This window comes from Tauraco erythrolophus, chromosome 26, assembly GCF_009769465.1.
Source record: "Tauraco erythrolophus isolate bTauEry1 chromosome 26, bTauEry1.pri, whole genome shotgun sequence".
NCBI classification, from domain to species: Eukaryota; Metazoa; Chordata; class Aves; order Musophagiformes; family Musophagidae; genus Tauraco; species Tauraco erythrolophus.
In genome coordinates this window covers 5,850,620-5,866,240 of record NC_141490.1, presented here as the reverse complement: position 1 = coordinate 5,866,240, position 15,621 = coordinate 5,850,620, and the positions used below count along the sequence as shown (strand labels likewise).

At 40.6% G+C, this 15,621-nt stretch overlaps 1 protein-coding gene across 4 annotated transcripts in view; it reads right to left on the bottom strand.

Moving 5' to 3' along the window:
• Positions 1–419: 419 nt before the first annotated feature.
• Positions 420–15,621, bottom strand: part of ZBTB44 (zinc finger and BTB domain containing 44) — a 40,356-nt gene continuing 25,154 nt past the window's right edge. The window contains exons 4-6 of one of the 4 annotated variants that reach the window (XM_086626904.1): positions 12,009–12,172; positions 9,387–9,687; positions 420–792 (exon numbers count right to left, since the gene is read on the bottom strand). In XM_086626904.1, the coding sequence (XP_086483030.1) occupies positions 621–792; positions 9,387–9,687; positions 12,009–12,172 (637 nt within the window). In that variant the 3' untranslated portion in view covers positions 420–620. Of the gene's footprint in view, positions 793–1,134; positions 7,343–9,386; positions 9,688–12,008; positions 12,173–15,621 lie in introns of those variants that run through there. The other 3 variants (XM_086626901.1, XM_086626902.1, XM_086626903.1) reach the window with 3 other exon arrangements.

Below are 15,621 nucleotides of genomic sequence, written 5' to 3'. Positions count from 1 at the left end.
ACTCTGCCTTAGCTTTGTGATTGTGTACGTTCACATACAGTCAGACAGCCTTTAGATTTGTACTGGTCTGCACACTCCTAACTGGGTCTGCCTGTCTTCAAAGAAGGTCTTCTCCTTGCTTTTGCAGGAGACCAACACTCAAAGCCTTTGCATCTCCAACTTAACTCTCTCCAAAGCCTTCACCAGGTACGTTCTCTCTTCCAGTTACACTTTTGATAAAATACTTCTGTCCCTACGCAAGTCCTCGGGAAAATGAGAACCTGGAATTTGGAAACTCCCAAACCCTCCCACCCGAGGTTCACTGCAGCTGCTTACTCTGCACCATGGAATGTTTTTCCGTTTTCCTTTTCGCTCCCATGTCGGATGCTGGACACAATCTGACTGCTAGGGCATTAATCGTGCCAGCCTGCTCGTTATGTTGTTCCTATAGGTTACTGGGCAGAGCTATAATCGTTTCGGCCAAGCAGTTACAAAACTTCCATTTTCCTACCTGTGCCCTACCTACGTGTTGATCCAGCCAACATTCCAGCTCGGTCAGACAGGTGGGTCTGTAGGAGGCAAATCAATTTAATTGCAAGGTTTGCCAGAAAGAGCAGAGGTGTACTTTAAGTCCCATGACTCTAGGCTGTCTCATGACTGTTTTCACGCGCAGCTGCGATCACGATGACTCTGTCTACTGTCCTTTTTAAACATCTTCTGCTTTGACTAATTCGATTAGGCTCGTTCTTGGCTGGCTTTCCATCAATAAAACCCCGTTCAAAAGATGGCCCCACCGTTTTTGCAGAATACAGCCTAAAAGAGAACATTAACAACAGGAAATGTAATACACAATGGAAAATTAAACAGTGATGTGTACTTTATTCTTAATACCCTTTACTCATGTAACTTCTCCAATGATTTATTAACGCTTATTTTGTTTTAAACCCCCTTCCTCCCAATGACAGCTTCAGCAGCAGTGGGTTCTCCTCATATTCAACTATTTTGAGACTAATTATAAGCAAAAGTTGTAAGAGAATGTAGCTCTGGCAACAGAGTTGCACCTTCTTACACAAGGTCAAAGCTAGTCTTGTACTGTAAGGCAAACTATAGTGTAGTTAAATAACGACACAAAGCAAAGATATACTCCATAAAACATTAATATTTTAATGAAAAATCTTAGCTTCATGTTTCTATCCAAAGACACTCAAAACTAGTTTTTCTCCCCCCTTAATTTTGACCTATAATGGGACCAGTTTGGAGATATTTTTTTTTTGTATTTTAGAACTTTTTTTTTAAAGATTAAACAACCAGGCTAGCAAAAAGGTACCCAATACATACTTTTCTTATATCAAACAAGCTAGTATTTCAATACAATGTAACTATACAGAATATATACATTACACATATGATCACAAAGCAAACACTACAGGCTCAGAACAGATTTGAAAAAACATGATATTCACATTGATTACAATAACTCTAAAAATGATTGTAACGTTGAAACGGCACTTAGTTTACAAAAAAAGTCACAAAAATATATATAGCCACCAAGAACTATGGTTCCTGAAAAATACTAATAGCCAGATAGTATTATATAAAATGTGAAGTGTATTTAAACATCGTATACATTAAAAAACAAAACCAAAACCAAAAAACAATTCTGTTAAGTCAATAAACATGCCAAGTAAATCTAGCTGTGGCCAGCATCAACAAGAGAAGCTGTACTGTGGATGAGATGACGACTGGATATACGGCTGGTGACCGGAGACTGGCACAGTTAAGGGGGTTTCACTGTTACTAAAATGCACAAAGAAGCCCAACAATAATTTAATTCACATTTTTTTTCCTCCAGCTTACTCTTTACCCTCTTCGGGGTTTCACCATAGGGCAGCACCTAGAGTGAAGGCACTGCAGGAACAGGGCAAAGAAGCTGTCCAAGAACTTTGTGTAGCCAGGGCTATTAAGTCAGAATATCAAAAGCATGCATCAGCTAAACGAATGGTTCAACAAAATCACTCCTCTGGGGACTTCAGCAACCCTCAGGAAGACTGTAGGTACAGTTGCCACACAGGCTGGCAGCACCAAAAACTGATTCAGCTTTTTTTTTTTTTTTTTTTTCTCTTTTCGGTGCAACCAGATTTGTAGTTGGGACCTGTGGGACACTGAATCACTGTGATAGCACACATCGAGTTAACAAAAACCCCGAGCAGTAAGTACTGTTGCATTAAAAAAAATTCACATTTGTTTTGTATGGTACATTTCCTCAACCGCTTGGAACGGACTCCATTTACCGGGGACCTCTGATGTGGCTGAGGCACCGTCTGGCCTTCAACCCTCTTATCTGTCATCGAGATGCTATGGGATTTATTATGTCCATAACTGGAGGCGAGAACCCTCCAAAAACGGGTTTCACCTTGTAAGCAAAACTCGAACGCAATCGATCTGAACGAAAATGAGCTATTTTCCATATTCTGATGGTGTGGAAGTTGCAACGGACGTAGGAGCAACAGGTGCTCCTACATCTGCATGTCTCCATCCCTGCAAGGTGCACAAAGCTCCCGTTCTATTTGCATATAAAATGCTTCATGGTTCGTCTCAAGAGAGAGACCGGCGATAGTCTCAGTGCTCTTACATCCTGGGGCTGGGGGGGAAAGCCAGCAACCAAGAAGCAACTGAAGCCCTCATATAAAAACTTTAAACCATAGCTTAAAAACAATAAAATTTTATCCCGTAAGGGACATATAGGGATCATAGTCTTATAAAATATATTTTACTGCATTGGCAGCTATTACTTTTTTAAAAAGTTTTAAATTCACACCTTTTAGACTCAAGATACATGTGAACTCAGAACCATTTTCAGTAACCTACTAATCTCTCAGTATGAGAGACTGGACCACAGTATCCGCGAGCCTGACAACTGAACTCAAAGTGGAGTCAAGACAGAAAAACCATCAGGAACGCACATCTTTTTTAATGTGGTGTTAGGAACAGTGACAAGCAGTTCTGGCGGGGAGCTTGATTTGCTGAATGTGTGGGCATCCCCGTGGATTTCCAGGGAAGTTGTGCTACGTGTCTGCATCAAAAACCAAAACAAACCCTTAACAACTCGGACAAATCTCCCGCACAGCTAAAACATCACTTCTTTTTCTCTCGTTTTTTGTGGGGAAGTAGGAAGCTTCTGAATTTTTTCCCCTCTCCCAAAACACCATGTTAAGTCAGAAAAACATCTATCCCTTCCTTTCCCATTGATCCCATCAGACATACTGCTCTACACGATATGCAAGGAGTAAAGACCCTGCACAGGCTCTGAGAATCCAGATCCCCGGCACACAGCAGAACCTTGCTGGTTCTATGGCAGTGAAGGCACTCTGCTTGCAAAATAAACGGGTGAGAAAAGGATTTTCCACTGAGTGCAAAGATTGGTGCCCCATGGGAGAAGGATATGCAAAAGCAAGACATAAATCGCTTTGTGAATGAATCTGGAGACCACTCATCGACAAAGAAACTGCTGCAATGGGTCATCCATGTAGGTATTTGGAAGAAATTCTAAACAACTTAATAAAGGCCACGAAGATGATGAAAGGACCGGAGCATCTGCCATCCAGGCTGAGGGAGCTCAGACTGTTCTGCCTGCAGAAGTTAAAAGCCTACGGGGATCTTATCAATGTCCAAAACCACCAGAGTGAAGAAGATGGAGCCAGACTTTTGTCAGTGGGCACAAACTGAAATTCAGGAGTTCCCATCTAAACATACTAAAACCTTTTTTACAGTGTGGGTGGTCAAACACTGGATTCCCAGAGATGTTGGGGAGTCTCCATCTTTGCAGATATTCAAAACCTGACTGGACTGAGCAACCTGTTCTTGCTGACTCCGCTTTGAGCATGGGGAATTGGACTAGATCACCTCTAGAGTCCCTTCCAGTCTCAACCATTCTGTGATCCTTATCAAGCAGAAACAGAAATGCATGTTTTTTTTCTGGGGTAAAAACAGGAGAAGAAAAAAAAAGAGAAAAAAAGAAAATGCAGTCCAGAGTTCAAAACCCTCTAATAATTTATTGAAAGAACTTTATGCTTTAGGTTTAATCCCAAGTGTAGTTTAAGGCAAGTTTATTCTAGTTTAGTTAGATAACTATCTCGTTCGATTTGGAATCTAAGCATATTAGCAACAGAGATTGTATTAATACGTCCTATGTTTTTACATCTGCCCTGTGAAGAATACCAGTATTTCAAAGAACTGAATGCTTCCAATGAGTTAGGGAGGAGAAATAAAATGGTATTTGTATTTAATCTGTGTTCACTTCCATGGAGAAAAGAGATATTAACAGAAACCGATTACCAACAGGAAAACTAACAAGTAAAGCCAACCCTAAAACAAATAAACAAAAAAAAAAATCCTCTAAGAACTCCATTGTTCCTGCAGCTGAACCCGACTGAAAAGTGAGAACTAAATTAAGATGTTACACGGAGATTACAGGGTTGAAAAGACAATGTGCAACACAGCTCAACAAACAATGAAACTCACAACTGTACCAAGGTGTTAACAGTTAATGATACTCGTTTCTTTCCAAGGAAGAACAGATTAGAGCTACAAAGTCTTCTTAACTTTTTCCCCCCTTCTCTTTAGTATTCAGAAAGCAGTTTTCCTTCTGACACAAAATGTTAAATCGTAGAAATCCAATATCCAGATATGTCTATTCTGTATTTGCACATCTCCTCACCGATAAGCTGTTTAGCAAAATATCTAATGGGTGAAAATTACCAGATTCTAACAGAAGATTATGTCCATCTCTGTCTGACTACCTTTGATTTTTACATCCATTCAGTCTGGAAATGTGTTCCTGCGTGAAGTACTTCTTACTACATGAATCACAAAGCATTCTCACACACCTGCAAAGTGGAGTAACAAAAGAAAAGGACGTATTTGAGTTCAGTGTCATAGCCCTGTAATTCAAGATAAAACTCCGCAAAAGGCATTGTCTTGTCTCACTGGCTTCTCAGTTACAGAAATCAGAAGTGGAAGGGAACTGGTCTTTAAATTCAGCCCATCAACAGACACTGGACTAATTCACAGTACAGCATCCCAAAAGAAGAATTTCTCCTTCAAGCCCTTTTAAGAAGACGTACAAAGGTAGACGTACAAGACTGAATTGTAGCAGAGAACTTCATTGCAGCATGTTTCTAGAACACCCTTTGGATCTGGCGGAGAAATTTCATTCCAGTAACTTGGAAAGGATTTAAATCCCCAACTGTTTTTGCTCTGTTTAACTAAAATATGTGGGTTTTACCTAAAACACAGCAGAGAAAAATTGTTAAAGTCACTGAAACCCTTCAAGCTCTTTCCAAAGGGCAATATTTTTTTTTTTCCTTACAGAAGTTGGCTAGTAGTAGAAACAACTCAAATCTACAGAGTACCAGAGCTGCCTAAGCTAAGTGAATACAAATTGATCTTGCAATATAATACGACTTTTGTGCCTTCTGTTTCTTCAGGAGCAACCTTTCTCTATTGGTTTCATTTCCTCTTCATGTTTGCGTAAAACAAATCTGGGCAAAAAACAACAATTTAAAAAAACATGACTCGAAACTAAGGGTCATGCCTTTGGAACACTAAGATCAAGTAATACCTACTCGCTCAGCATGTCACCTGTAGGCCACAGGCATTTGGCATCAAACACTGAGTTAACTTCAGAAGCAAAAAGAAAAATCACAAACCTCCTCATGTATTTCCTAATTTAGGTTTCAAAGCAGTACTATAGCCCAAACAGCCTCGACAAAACAAGATTCGCTGCTCCGAAAATCCCACACCCTGAATTTGCAGCTTTTTCTAAATATGGAAAAATGAAATTGCAACTCTCTCAGTTTATTGCTTACTTGAGCTGTGTACGTAGCCGAAGTAATGGCCTTTAATAAACCGAGTTGGCAAGGATTTAAAATGTTTTGAAACAGGAACAATTCATCATTGCTATATAGGCTTTTTGTAAACAACCCCCTGTTGGGTTAGAAAGTTGGCCTCTAAAGAGAATAAATTGCTTGTTTTGTCCAAAACAGACTAATAAAAATCTCAGAAACCATACATGCATATGTATAAACAAAAAAACGTGCAATAACGCACGAAAGAGCTCATTTTTTCCAATCTGTAAACTCACTCCAGCTAGCTTGTGGAGATTAGCAAAAATACAGTATATATGATAGGGGGAAGTGAATGTCAGCTTGGGAAAACCTTTGTTTTCAGAGACGGTTCCCCTTCTACATACAGAAAGATACAGTCATGAGATATTTGTCAGGCTTGCATGGATAAACACTTTTCTGTCATCCTCAACTCATGATGCACCAGTAGACCTTTCCCAACCATAGTATTTCCACACCTAACCTTAGACGGGCAAATCTGGACAGGCTATTTGATCAAGCAGTTTCTAAAAGGACTGGAATATAAGAAGCAGGAATACCTGGCATGACATCACTTGGGTTGTCGAAACTGATTCATCTGAGATGAAAAGGGACAATATGTTTTTGAAAAGCGTGTGACTGTTAGTTTCAAAAATGCTTACCGTTTCCAAGAAAAGGGTTACAGTAAGCGCTTTGGAAAACAGCAGGCACAGAGATAGGAAGTGTCTTTTCTTTTTGTGTGTGCAGAAGATTAAAGCATCCACTCAAAACTAGTCAAAACTGTTCAATAATGATTTCCAATGCATCCTTGTGTTTGTAATTTTAAAAAGGTTTTCTCTGATTTCCTTCCCTTAACCAGAGGGTCTGCAGAAGCAAGAGAAACTTAATGAGCTGCTCTAACTGTGGAAGAAGAAACAGTTAAAGTGATCTGAATCAGTTGTTCTTCTTTAGAAGTGTATCACAGCTTCCACGATGTTCTGACAAGATCTTTTTGTGCATTCAGTCTTAAATATTTTCACAGAAGTGATCGTTCAGTCATGAAAAATAATGTAACATCTGTTGCAGTTTTCCGTTTAAAGCATAGCTTACAAAGTAAAAAGGGAAAATCTCCCCACTTTTGTTTAAAAAAATTAAATTAAAATGTACAGGACCAAACACAGGCACTTTCCAAAGAACAAAAATGAAACCAAACCATGAATTATTCGATAGTAATAGATGACAGCTCCGGTTTCGGAGGGTCACCTGCGGCTGCCTCAGCAGTGGCGTTAGTCTTTGGCTGCTCTGGCACATCTTCTTCCTTCTCTGCCAACCCACCCAGAGACCCCAAGGGGAAAGTGCTTTCACAATTCTGAGTTGACGACACCTGTGAAATGACAGGCATTTGGACAGAAGAGTTGCTTTCAAAGCCATGCTCCCCTAGCTCATACTGCCCGAGGGTCTCTTCTTGTTCCTGGTTTAAGTAGTCCGGTACTAGGAAGTCACTAGAAGAGGGGCAAAGGACAGAAGAGAAACGTCATTTCTCACACAAACATTATCACTTTCTTTGCATCAGTTACATCACACAAGCTACATGCTGCGTTGCACAGAGAACAGAGATATTCGTTTCACATTGCTCTAAGATCATCACAGCGATGTACTTCACCAAGCACTATAACCTGGTTCTCATTGACACGCACAGAGAATTTACTCGAAAGCATCTATTTGGCATTGTCATGCACCCCTATGTCCTACACAGCAAATTCTTATCATTTAGATTGCATCACCTTGATGAGAATGAAAGTTAATGTTTGGAACATCGTATGGCACTGAAAACCTCATTGAAAACAGGGAGCACTCAAGCTTTAAAAATAGATACAAAAATCAGTCCAGCACTGGCAAAGATGTGGGTCTTTCCCAGCGCTGAGATAAGATCCACCCAAGGAACAGCAGCAGCATGACTCCTCTCAGAGCGGACAGGCTGTACACAGGAGCACGAGGCGAGGAAGCAAGGGTGGAGGCTGCCAACTACAGCGGTGTTTTGTGGCGCTGACATGCATCACACTACTGTGGAAAGAACAGAATTCCAGTTCCTTCCCGTTTCAGTCCTTTCTGGACAAGTCTGTAACTTACTCTTACCAACCGATGGCTGAGCGTATCGAAAGAAAATCGACCAAACTGTCCAATAGTATTTTCAGAGCGTGAGCAGATAAGTCAAATAAGATTTCATCGCAAATTTCCAGCACCTGACATGTAAGTTAGTACTTGAGGCAAGTGTATGCATTATACTCGCAATCCATTTAAAAACATTTTAAAAGCAGCATTCACTGCTTCAAATCCAAATTCACAATCAATGATGCTAAACCTGGGGTTTGTAAATTCAATTCAAAGACAATTAAAATCATATACCTCAAGCTGACTTTAATTTGGCGACAACAATAGAGTGCTGACCACAATCGTGGCATCATCCCTCAAGAGTTTTCACTCTAGTTTTGGCACAAGTGCTAAGAACGAGAACTGTGTAAACCCACAGACAGGAAGCACTTGTACTTTTAAGTAATGTTCTGTGGGGAAAACACAGACTGGCTCTCCTGGTTTGTTTTGCAGTTTTTCCATCCTACATCACTTCTGAGATAACCAAAGAGAACAAAATGCTGAAATGTTTTCTAGGGGAAGAAGTACCACGTCTAGGAACCATGAGGAATGGTATTGTAGATGCCATAACATTTACAATACATCTCTTTTGCATTTCTGAAGACAGATGACTTATACACACCAGGCTGAACCCTGTATAGATTTCAGAGCTGTGAGATCTATCTTCATCCACTTTCCCTTATCCACTTTCATATTTTTCTATCTCGGATTCCAACAGTTACAAACATTTATTTCAATACGAGAACACAGTGCTAGTCTCATGTCTCAGAACCCTTTTAATAGTCTTTAGTGAAGTGCATTTGTGAGATATGCCAAGTCTTTTGTGCCCTGATAAACAAGAAATGTTCAACTGGCCTTTGCTATTTCGAACCCTATTGGTCTGATCATTTAGCAATGTCACCTAGAAAATGAAAAAAAGAGAAGGTATGGAGTCATGCAATCTTTCCACAACATCCACCAGCAGGCAAGTACTTAAAATGAAGTCACATGTCTATTCCCTATGTAAGTGAACAGGTTATGTATGAGATTTTGAACAGCAAATCATTCACAGAACTCCACAGATACTACAGTATAGATTGCTATGGCTTAACACCATTAGCCTGCCCACAGGTACTACTGGAAAGAGAAATTAAGAAGCAGCTTCTGCATATCACTCCATTCTTCAGTGCCCTCCTATATAGCTTATATGCTGTAAGACAGATCAGATACAACAGATAGTGGCACAAGAATGAATTTGACTGGAATTAGCTGGCAACCTGATGAGAGGCACAGCAGGCTGCCCTGAAAGCAGGAAAAGATGATTTAGGAAAAAAAAAAAAAAGCAAAAGAAGGAGGAAAAAAAAAAAAAAAAAAAAGCAGCAAGTTTCCCTGTGAAGTTTTTGCTGTGCACCTCACCTGCTCTGGAAGTAGTTTGCTAGCTCTGACGCTTCATGGTTCAAGCTCCTCAGGTGAACGATTAAATTTCCAGAGTTGGTGAACATGGCGCCGCATGTTTTGCACTCGTAAATCCGAGGCTTGCGGATAATATGCCGGGAAACCCGCATGTGGTGTTTATATTCCCCGAAGGAAGTGAAAGTGGCACTACATATCTGGCACCGGAAACAGCGTTTACCTTCGTGCTTCAGGCGATGCATCTTTAGCGAGTAAGCTCGGGTGAACTTTTTCCCACAGCGGTCACACTGAAATGGTTTAATGCCTGCGGGAGAGAGAGCAAAAAACGGTTCACCTTCTGAAACGAGAGGTCACTGGCAAAATCCTTCCAGATTTCTAACAGCAGAAGGACAGCAGCTGTGGCCAGTCACAGCAAAGCGCTGTCTGAGGCAGAAATCCCGTGGTTCACTTTAGGAGGGCAGGAATAATTATCACGGAGCTACTTTTTCCCAGAACCAACTGCCAATAAATTCCGTAACAGTGTGACCTGTCCATAACTCTTCCACGTCTTCTTCCCTACAGTTTAAAATGAACAGAAGCCTCCGTGCATTACACTATGGTTAAGATCCTGAGCCACAGCCAGAAAGGATCCGATGAAGCAGTCATCTCAAGCCATCTTTGAACTCCTTTGATCTCGGGAGATCCTTGTGCCAGACTGGTTTCCAACAATGCAATTATCAGACTACCCTTAATTGCAATGCCTTTTTCTGGCTGCCTTTGGCCTCAGAGAAGCATTCTGGCGGGGGGACTGTGTGCACAAGGATGCCCCTGTAATGCAGCAGGAACGGCGATAAAAGGGTGAAGCAGCAGCCTTTGTATTGCGTGGGAACCTTTCTATACAAGAACTTTCAGCAACTTTGCATGACAGACAGCTCTCCTAAGTTTAGGTTCATGCCTCTCATTTTTTTTCTTATATTAATTTAGAAAACCTGTTACTAGTTCATTCTGCATTTCTTACAGGCACTAATAAAACCCCATGACATACGAGCTCTGCAACACATTGCAGTGGCTGAGGATGTAATCACACCCAAACAGAACTATTACAACATAAAAGACTGAAATCACCAAAAAGTTGAGATTTAATGAAAAGTCTGAACTCCACAAAGTGTGGAAATCCAAACATGAGGCCAAGAATCTGGAATATGGAGCTCTATTCATGATAGGGCTGTCAAGGAATAAAAAAGGTTTTTTCAAAAGGCTGAATGTGCATCAGTCCAGGCTGTTAATTCCACCAGTCTTTCACTTTGCTTTCCTTATGTTCAAAGCAGGAGCTGAACTTTTAATTGGGGCTTTTATACAGAGAAAGCTGTAGTTAAGGGTACACTGAAACTCCTCGTTAAGCATGTGAAAACAAGTTAATATACCAGAGTATTGTCTTGTGCAGCTAAAACTTTTCATGCTTTCGTACTGTCCAAGGGCATCTAGTTTCCCTGACAGTTTGAGGAAAATCTCTTCAGCCGTTCTGCTTATGTGAAAACACTTTCAACGTTTACAAGTTTTGGGAGTTCCTTCTGCACGTTAATTAGGCTAAAACAGCCACTGGAATCTCCCCTGACTTTGCCGACAGGTTGCCAGAGATGCTTTGCTGAAGCCTGTCTGCTGTCAATTAGGACTTTAGCAATCGACTTGGGATAAACTTGCACCCAATATACTGAAAAAGTTTGGTTTTTTAAGTATTAAATACATACTATGACATCATACGGTCGTTTTGCATGAAGGGATTTGACCAATAATTGCTGACAGTGAAAAAATTACACCTTGACAATTGTGGTGGCTCTGCTCAAAAATGGTACAGCATCTGTGTGCAGGTAAGAGTCAAGCTCAGACCAGGAGATGCTAACCCATGAGGCTTAGTGCTCAACAGCAAAACCCCTTCAATATTCCCTTCGTTCACTAAGATGTCAACGCTATTGCGAGATAATGCTGGCAAGTCTTGAAAAACACTGATAGACAAGACACCAGGAGTTCATACCTAGGTTAGAAACCAAAATGAATGCAACAATTTGTGGATCGAGACTCACGAGGAGGCATTCACACAAACCTCTTGCTACCTGAACTACCTGTTGTAGCTAAATTGACTATCAAACCAATTCAGTTGTCCTGCATCTCTCCAAAAATTCTGAGATCCAAAGGCATACAACATTCTTCAATGCAAGGACACAAGACAGATAATATTTTCTATATTACCTGCAAGTCTCCTCTAAAACACAGCAGGCAATTACAACATGTAAGAGGAAGAACTCCAATCTACATCACTTCTTTAGTACAATAAAAAAGCCAAGTATACTTCATTTCATCTCAAATCTTTATCACGAAAATGACTTATTCTGATGAGGTTCAGGCAATCAGATTTTTTTCAGTCCACACAAGCGCTAATCATCCATGAGTAGAGCTGTCAGTCAGACCTGATGTATTAAAACAAGCATTCAGTGAGACATACCTCTACTCAGTCTTTCTGAAATCGGTTCTCAAGCACTCAGCAGGCGATTAAAAAAGAACCGCACTATTATATTTGCTGCCCAGTGAGCAGCAAACCTCTTTTGAGTCTCTAAATGAGTAACTCTTGGAAACAGGAGGGTTTCTTACCTGAGTGGATAAGCATGTGTTGTTTTAAGTTCTGAATGCGAGTGAAGCGGACCCCGCAGGTTGGACACTGAAAGGGTCTATCGGGACCGTTTGGGCTGGGTCTCTCTGTGCTGCTGGTAGAAGGAGCAATGTAGAGTTGGTAGGGATACTGAACGTTCTCCAAACTACAAAATAAAAATTCACTGATTTACAAGCAAGCCGGAGGACAGAAACAAGCAGCCTTGCCTGTGGACATCTGAACCTTGGACGTGTTTGTATGAGAAGAAGAAAAAGACTGGTGTTCACGTTTCTGTTGAAATCCGTATTTTTGCTGGAGATCTCTCCCTCTACGGCTAGGCACCTGACCTGCACCTGAAGTCCCAGACTCACTGACTTTGCACATCTGAGCAAAACCAGAGAAGAGCCTCTGACTTCTGTTCCTTTGGGCAACAGGTCTGAGCACCACCTGCCAACTGGACTTTATTTTCCAGGCATGGGCATTTTCTCAAGCATATCGATTACCTACATCAGCCAGCAGTCCCTGGTGAAGAATTTCAAGAACTGAACAAATGGGAAAGCAAAGGAGCATTTTGCAGCTTCAGTGATATTTACAAAGGAAATTAAAGCCGATTCATTTTCATTTCAATCCAAGTTCAATGAGCAAACATTAGTATCTACAATGACATGTTTCTAAGTTTAAAATATTCATCTAATTAATCAATACCTGCTCCTTGTCTGATTCAATTGGCTCTACGAGAATAGCTCAAGTGCTGTACTCAAAAAACAGCGCACAGACTGTAATAAAGGAACAACTTAACTTTCAAAGTAATTTATTTAAAACTGACTAATTGCTCCTACATAGCCTCTAGCTGCAAACTGTTAAAGGAACTGCAGTGGTACGATCCAAGTCCTCTGGCAAAGAACTCGTTTCGCTAAAGGGCATAGTGAAATAAAAACAAATTTGCTGGTACAAACATAATAACAACAGGAGTTTGTGCTTACCTGGGGTTTCTCTTGCCTGAGCATTAAGGTCTATATTTTTTGTTGAAATAGACATTTCAGCTTGCTCACAGCCTGACGGCAGATCAGACGTCACTGGCAGCAGGGAACTGCTCTGACCCGGAATATTCCATGGCCAGAAGAATGTAATTTTAGTTTTAATGAACTGTAATGTCTGAAACGTATTGAGAAGAAAGTAGAACGATGTCTCCTACTGTACATAGTCAGAAAGTCTCCCTAACTGAGCAAATCCTTTTGCTGGTGTGCTTCCATCTCGAGCCCAGACTGTTGGTTTTGAGGTCAGGCTGAATTTGTGCACTTCTAACGCTCGCAGGAATGAAACGTGCACTTTGCACAAAGACATTTGCCTATGTATCCTACAGAAACCCAGAGAGCAGATCAGCACAGGAGATCAAGAACTAGGACCATCTCTTTAAAATCAATATTTCAACTGTCTTTATCTACTTTGGGTATCTGAATTTTGAGTACAATGACGGGTCTCAGTGGCAAAAAGTTCCAGTTGTAAAATTTATCTGGAGAGAGAGCAAGCAACAGGCATCTCTCGATACACACGAGAGAGTTTCCTGCAGGAGCTTAGTATCAGTCAGTCTGTAAAACCAATAAGGATCTCTGGTCTCACATGGAACTGGAATAATATTTGCTCTAAGGAACAACTTTTATTGTCCTTTAGTTCTTTTTATACACGGTAGGGTCCTAGAGAGCTGTTAACTTGAAAAGACAGATGCTGGGAGACTTGTTCATTTTTGCTAAAGGGAATATTTGCAAGAGGGAAGTCGGCAGATCGCATCCTGGGCCTGACAGTGTGTAGTTCACTGCCACTTATGGGCCTAAAAAAGCCAACTGATGGCTCACCAAATGCACTTGAAACAAGCGAGGGTGTTTTTAAACATTGGTTCTGATTTGTCTAACCAAATTTCTGACAAACTCTGGCACTCCTGTTCCTTTTTGTGAGCAGATCACTGGATAAAGAACAGATGTTACTCTACTACGTGGATGTGGAAACACTAGTTTTGTCTCTGGAGTTGGTATGAAAACTCCAGCAGCACAGACTAATCAAATAGTCAAACTGATCTGGGTCCAGGACAGACAACTTGCCCCTCACCTGGTATTTGGCAAACGTCATGCGGTCTGGCTACGGGGCAAATCCCTTCAGGAAAGGTTTCCTTATGCTCAGCTGACTGGAGAATTCAGAATTAAAATTTTCACAGCTATGTGCAACAGAAGTGACAGCTGCAAGGCTGGGGTGACAAAAAGATGACTGGCTGGGCAGCAAGAGCTCCTGCTCTTAGATGTACATATAGATATACACACGCAGTGTGCTCAAGTAAGAATTACATTTTGCTTTTTTATTTATATTTAACTCGCTTTACAGAGAACTTCATCTTCTGGCAACGTGTTTCTTAGGTCCTTCCTCCCTCATTCCTGCGTTAGGGGATTACAAAGAGGCAAAACTGTGCTCCCAGAGCTTTCTAGGGAGACACTCAAGCTAGGACAGAAATTAGGAGCCTTTTGTTTCCACCTTTCTCGGGCTAGCTCATCCTCAAAGCCTGTACTGGTGTCAGCTTCTCTGCAACTGAAACAGAAAGAAGTGGTGCTATGGGGACAATCTCCCTAGAAGAAATTTAAAATAAAGTTTGGGGTTTTTTCCTACATGAAAGCTTCATAGTAAGAAAGGCTGGTCAAAGCAGATAAAACAGGAATCACGAGGTTCTCCAGCTACCAGTGACTGGCATGTCTTTCTCCATCCTTGCACTGCAAGCAGGCTGAAACACCTATTGGTGACACAACTGCGGACCTTAGCGCAACGAAGAAATTACATTTGAAACACAATCATATTTTCTCTCCCCTGCTCCTTTTTTTCCCCATACACTCAATTTTTCATGACTTGCAATTTATGATAAATCTGACGTTTAGCAGTTGAGATTCGTCTAATATCTCAGGGAATTTCTGTAACAGCTAGATAAAAAGATAGGTTTAAAATGTTTTCACTGTAATGCCAAAATATTCCACTTGCAATTCTTTCTTCTTTTCACCAAGAGATTATATACATATTGAACTGTGTAGAACTAAACTCTGGCAAATGCGAATGCCAAAATGCTCAGTGAGCCTAGAAGCGTTCTCTGTTTGTAAGTAACAATTATTTTAGAAAAGTGGAGGTTCTCATTATATTGGATCAGAGAGATCTTTTGTAATTGAGCCTTTGCATCTCCTTCTTAAACGCAGCCACGAACTGATAAAGAGACTGTTAAACCAGCCAAGGCTGAATTACAAATCTATGCTAGAAAAGTGTACTGCAATCCAAATGTGAAATATCAGAGGAAAAATGTATCAGACTTCACTGTGAAACAGTAGTTTTAATACCGAACAGATTCCCGTGTGCCTATTAAATTACACGTGACACTGATTATGGAAGAGCACTGATTAATGATGTTAATTATTTAACACAGAAACTCAAGAGATAAGACATCTTAAATTTTGAAATACTATTTTTATTGTTGCCACAGTGGTGAGGATGTCACATTGAAAGACCTTTAGATGGACTAATCTTCTGCTTTGTTTTATGGATAGAAATATAATATATACATCCTCAAAGATATATTTTTCAATATAAATT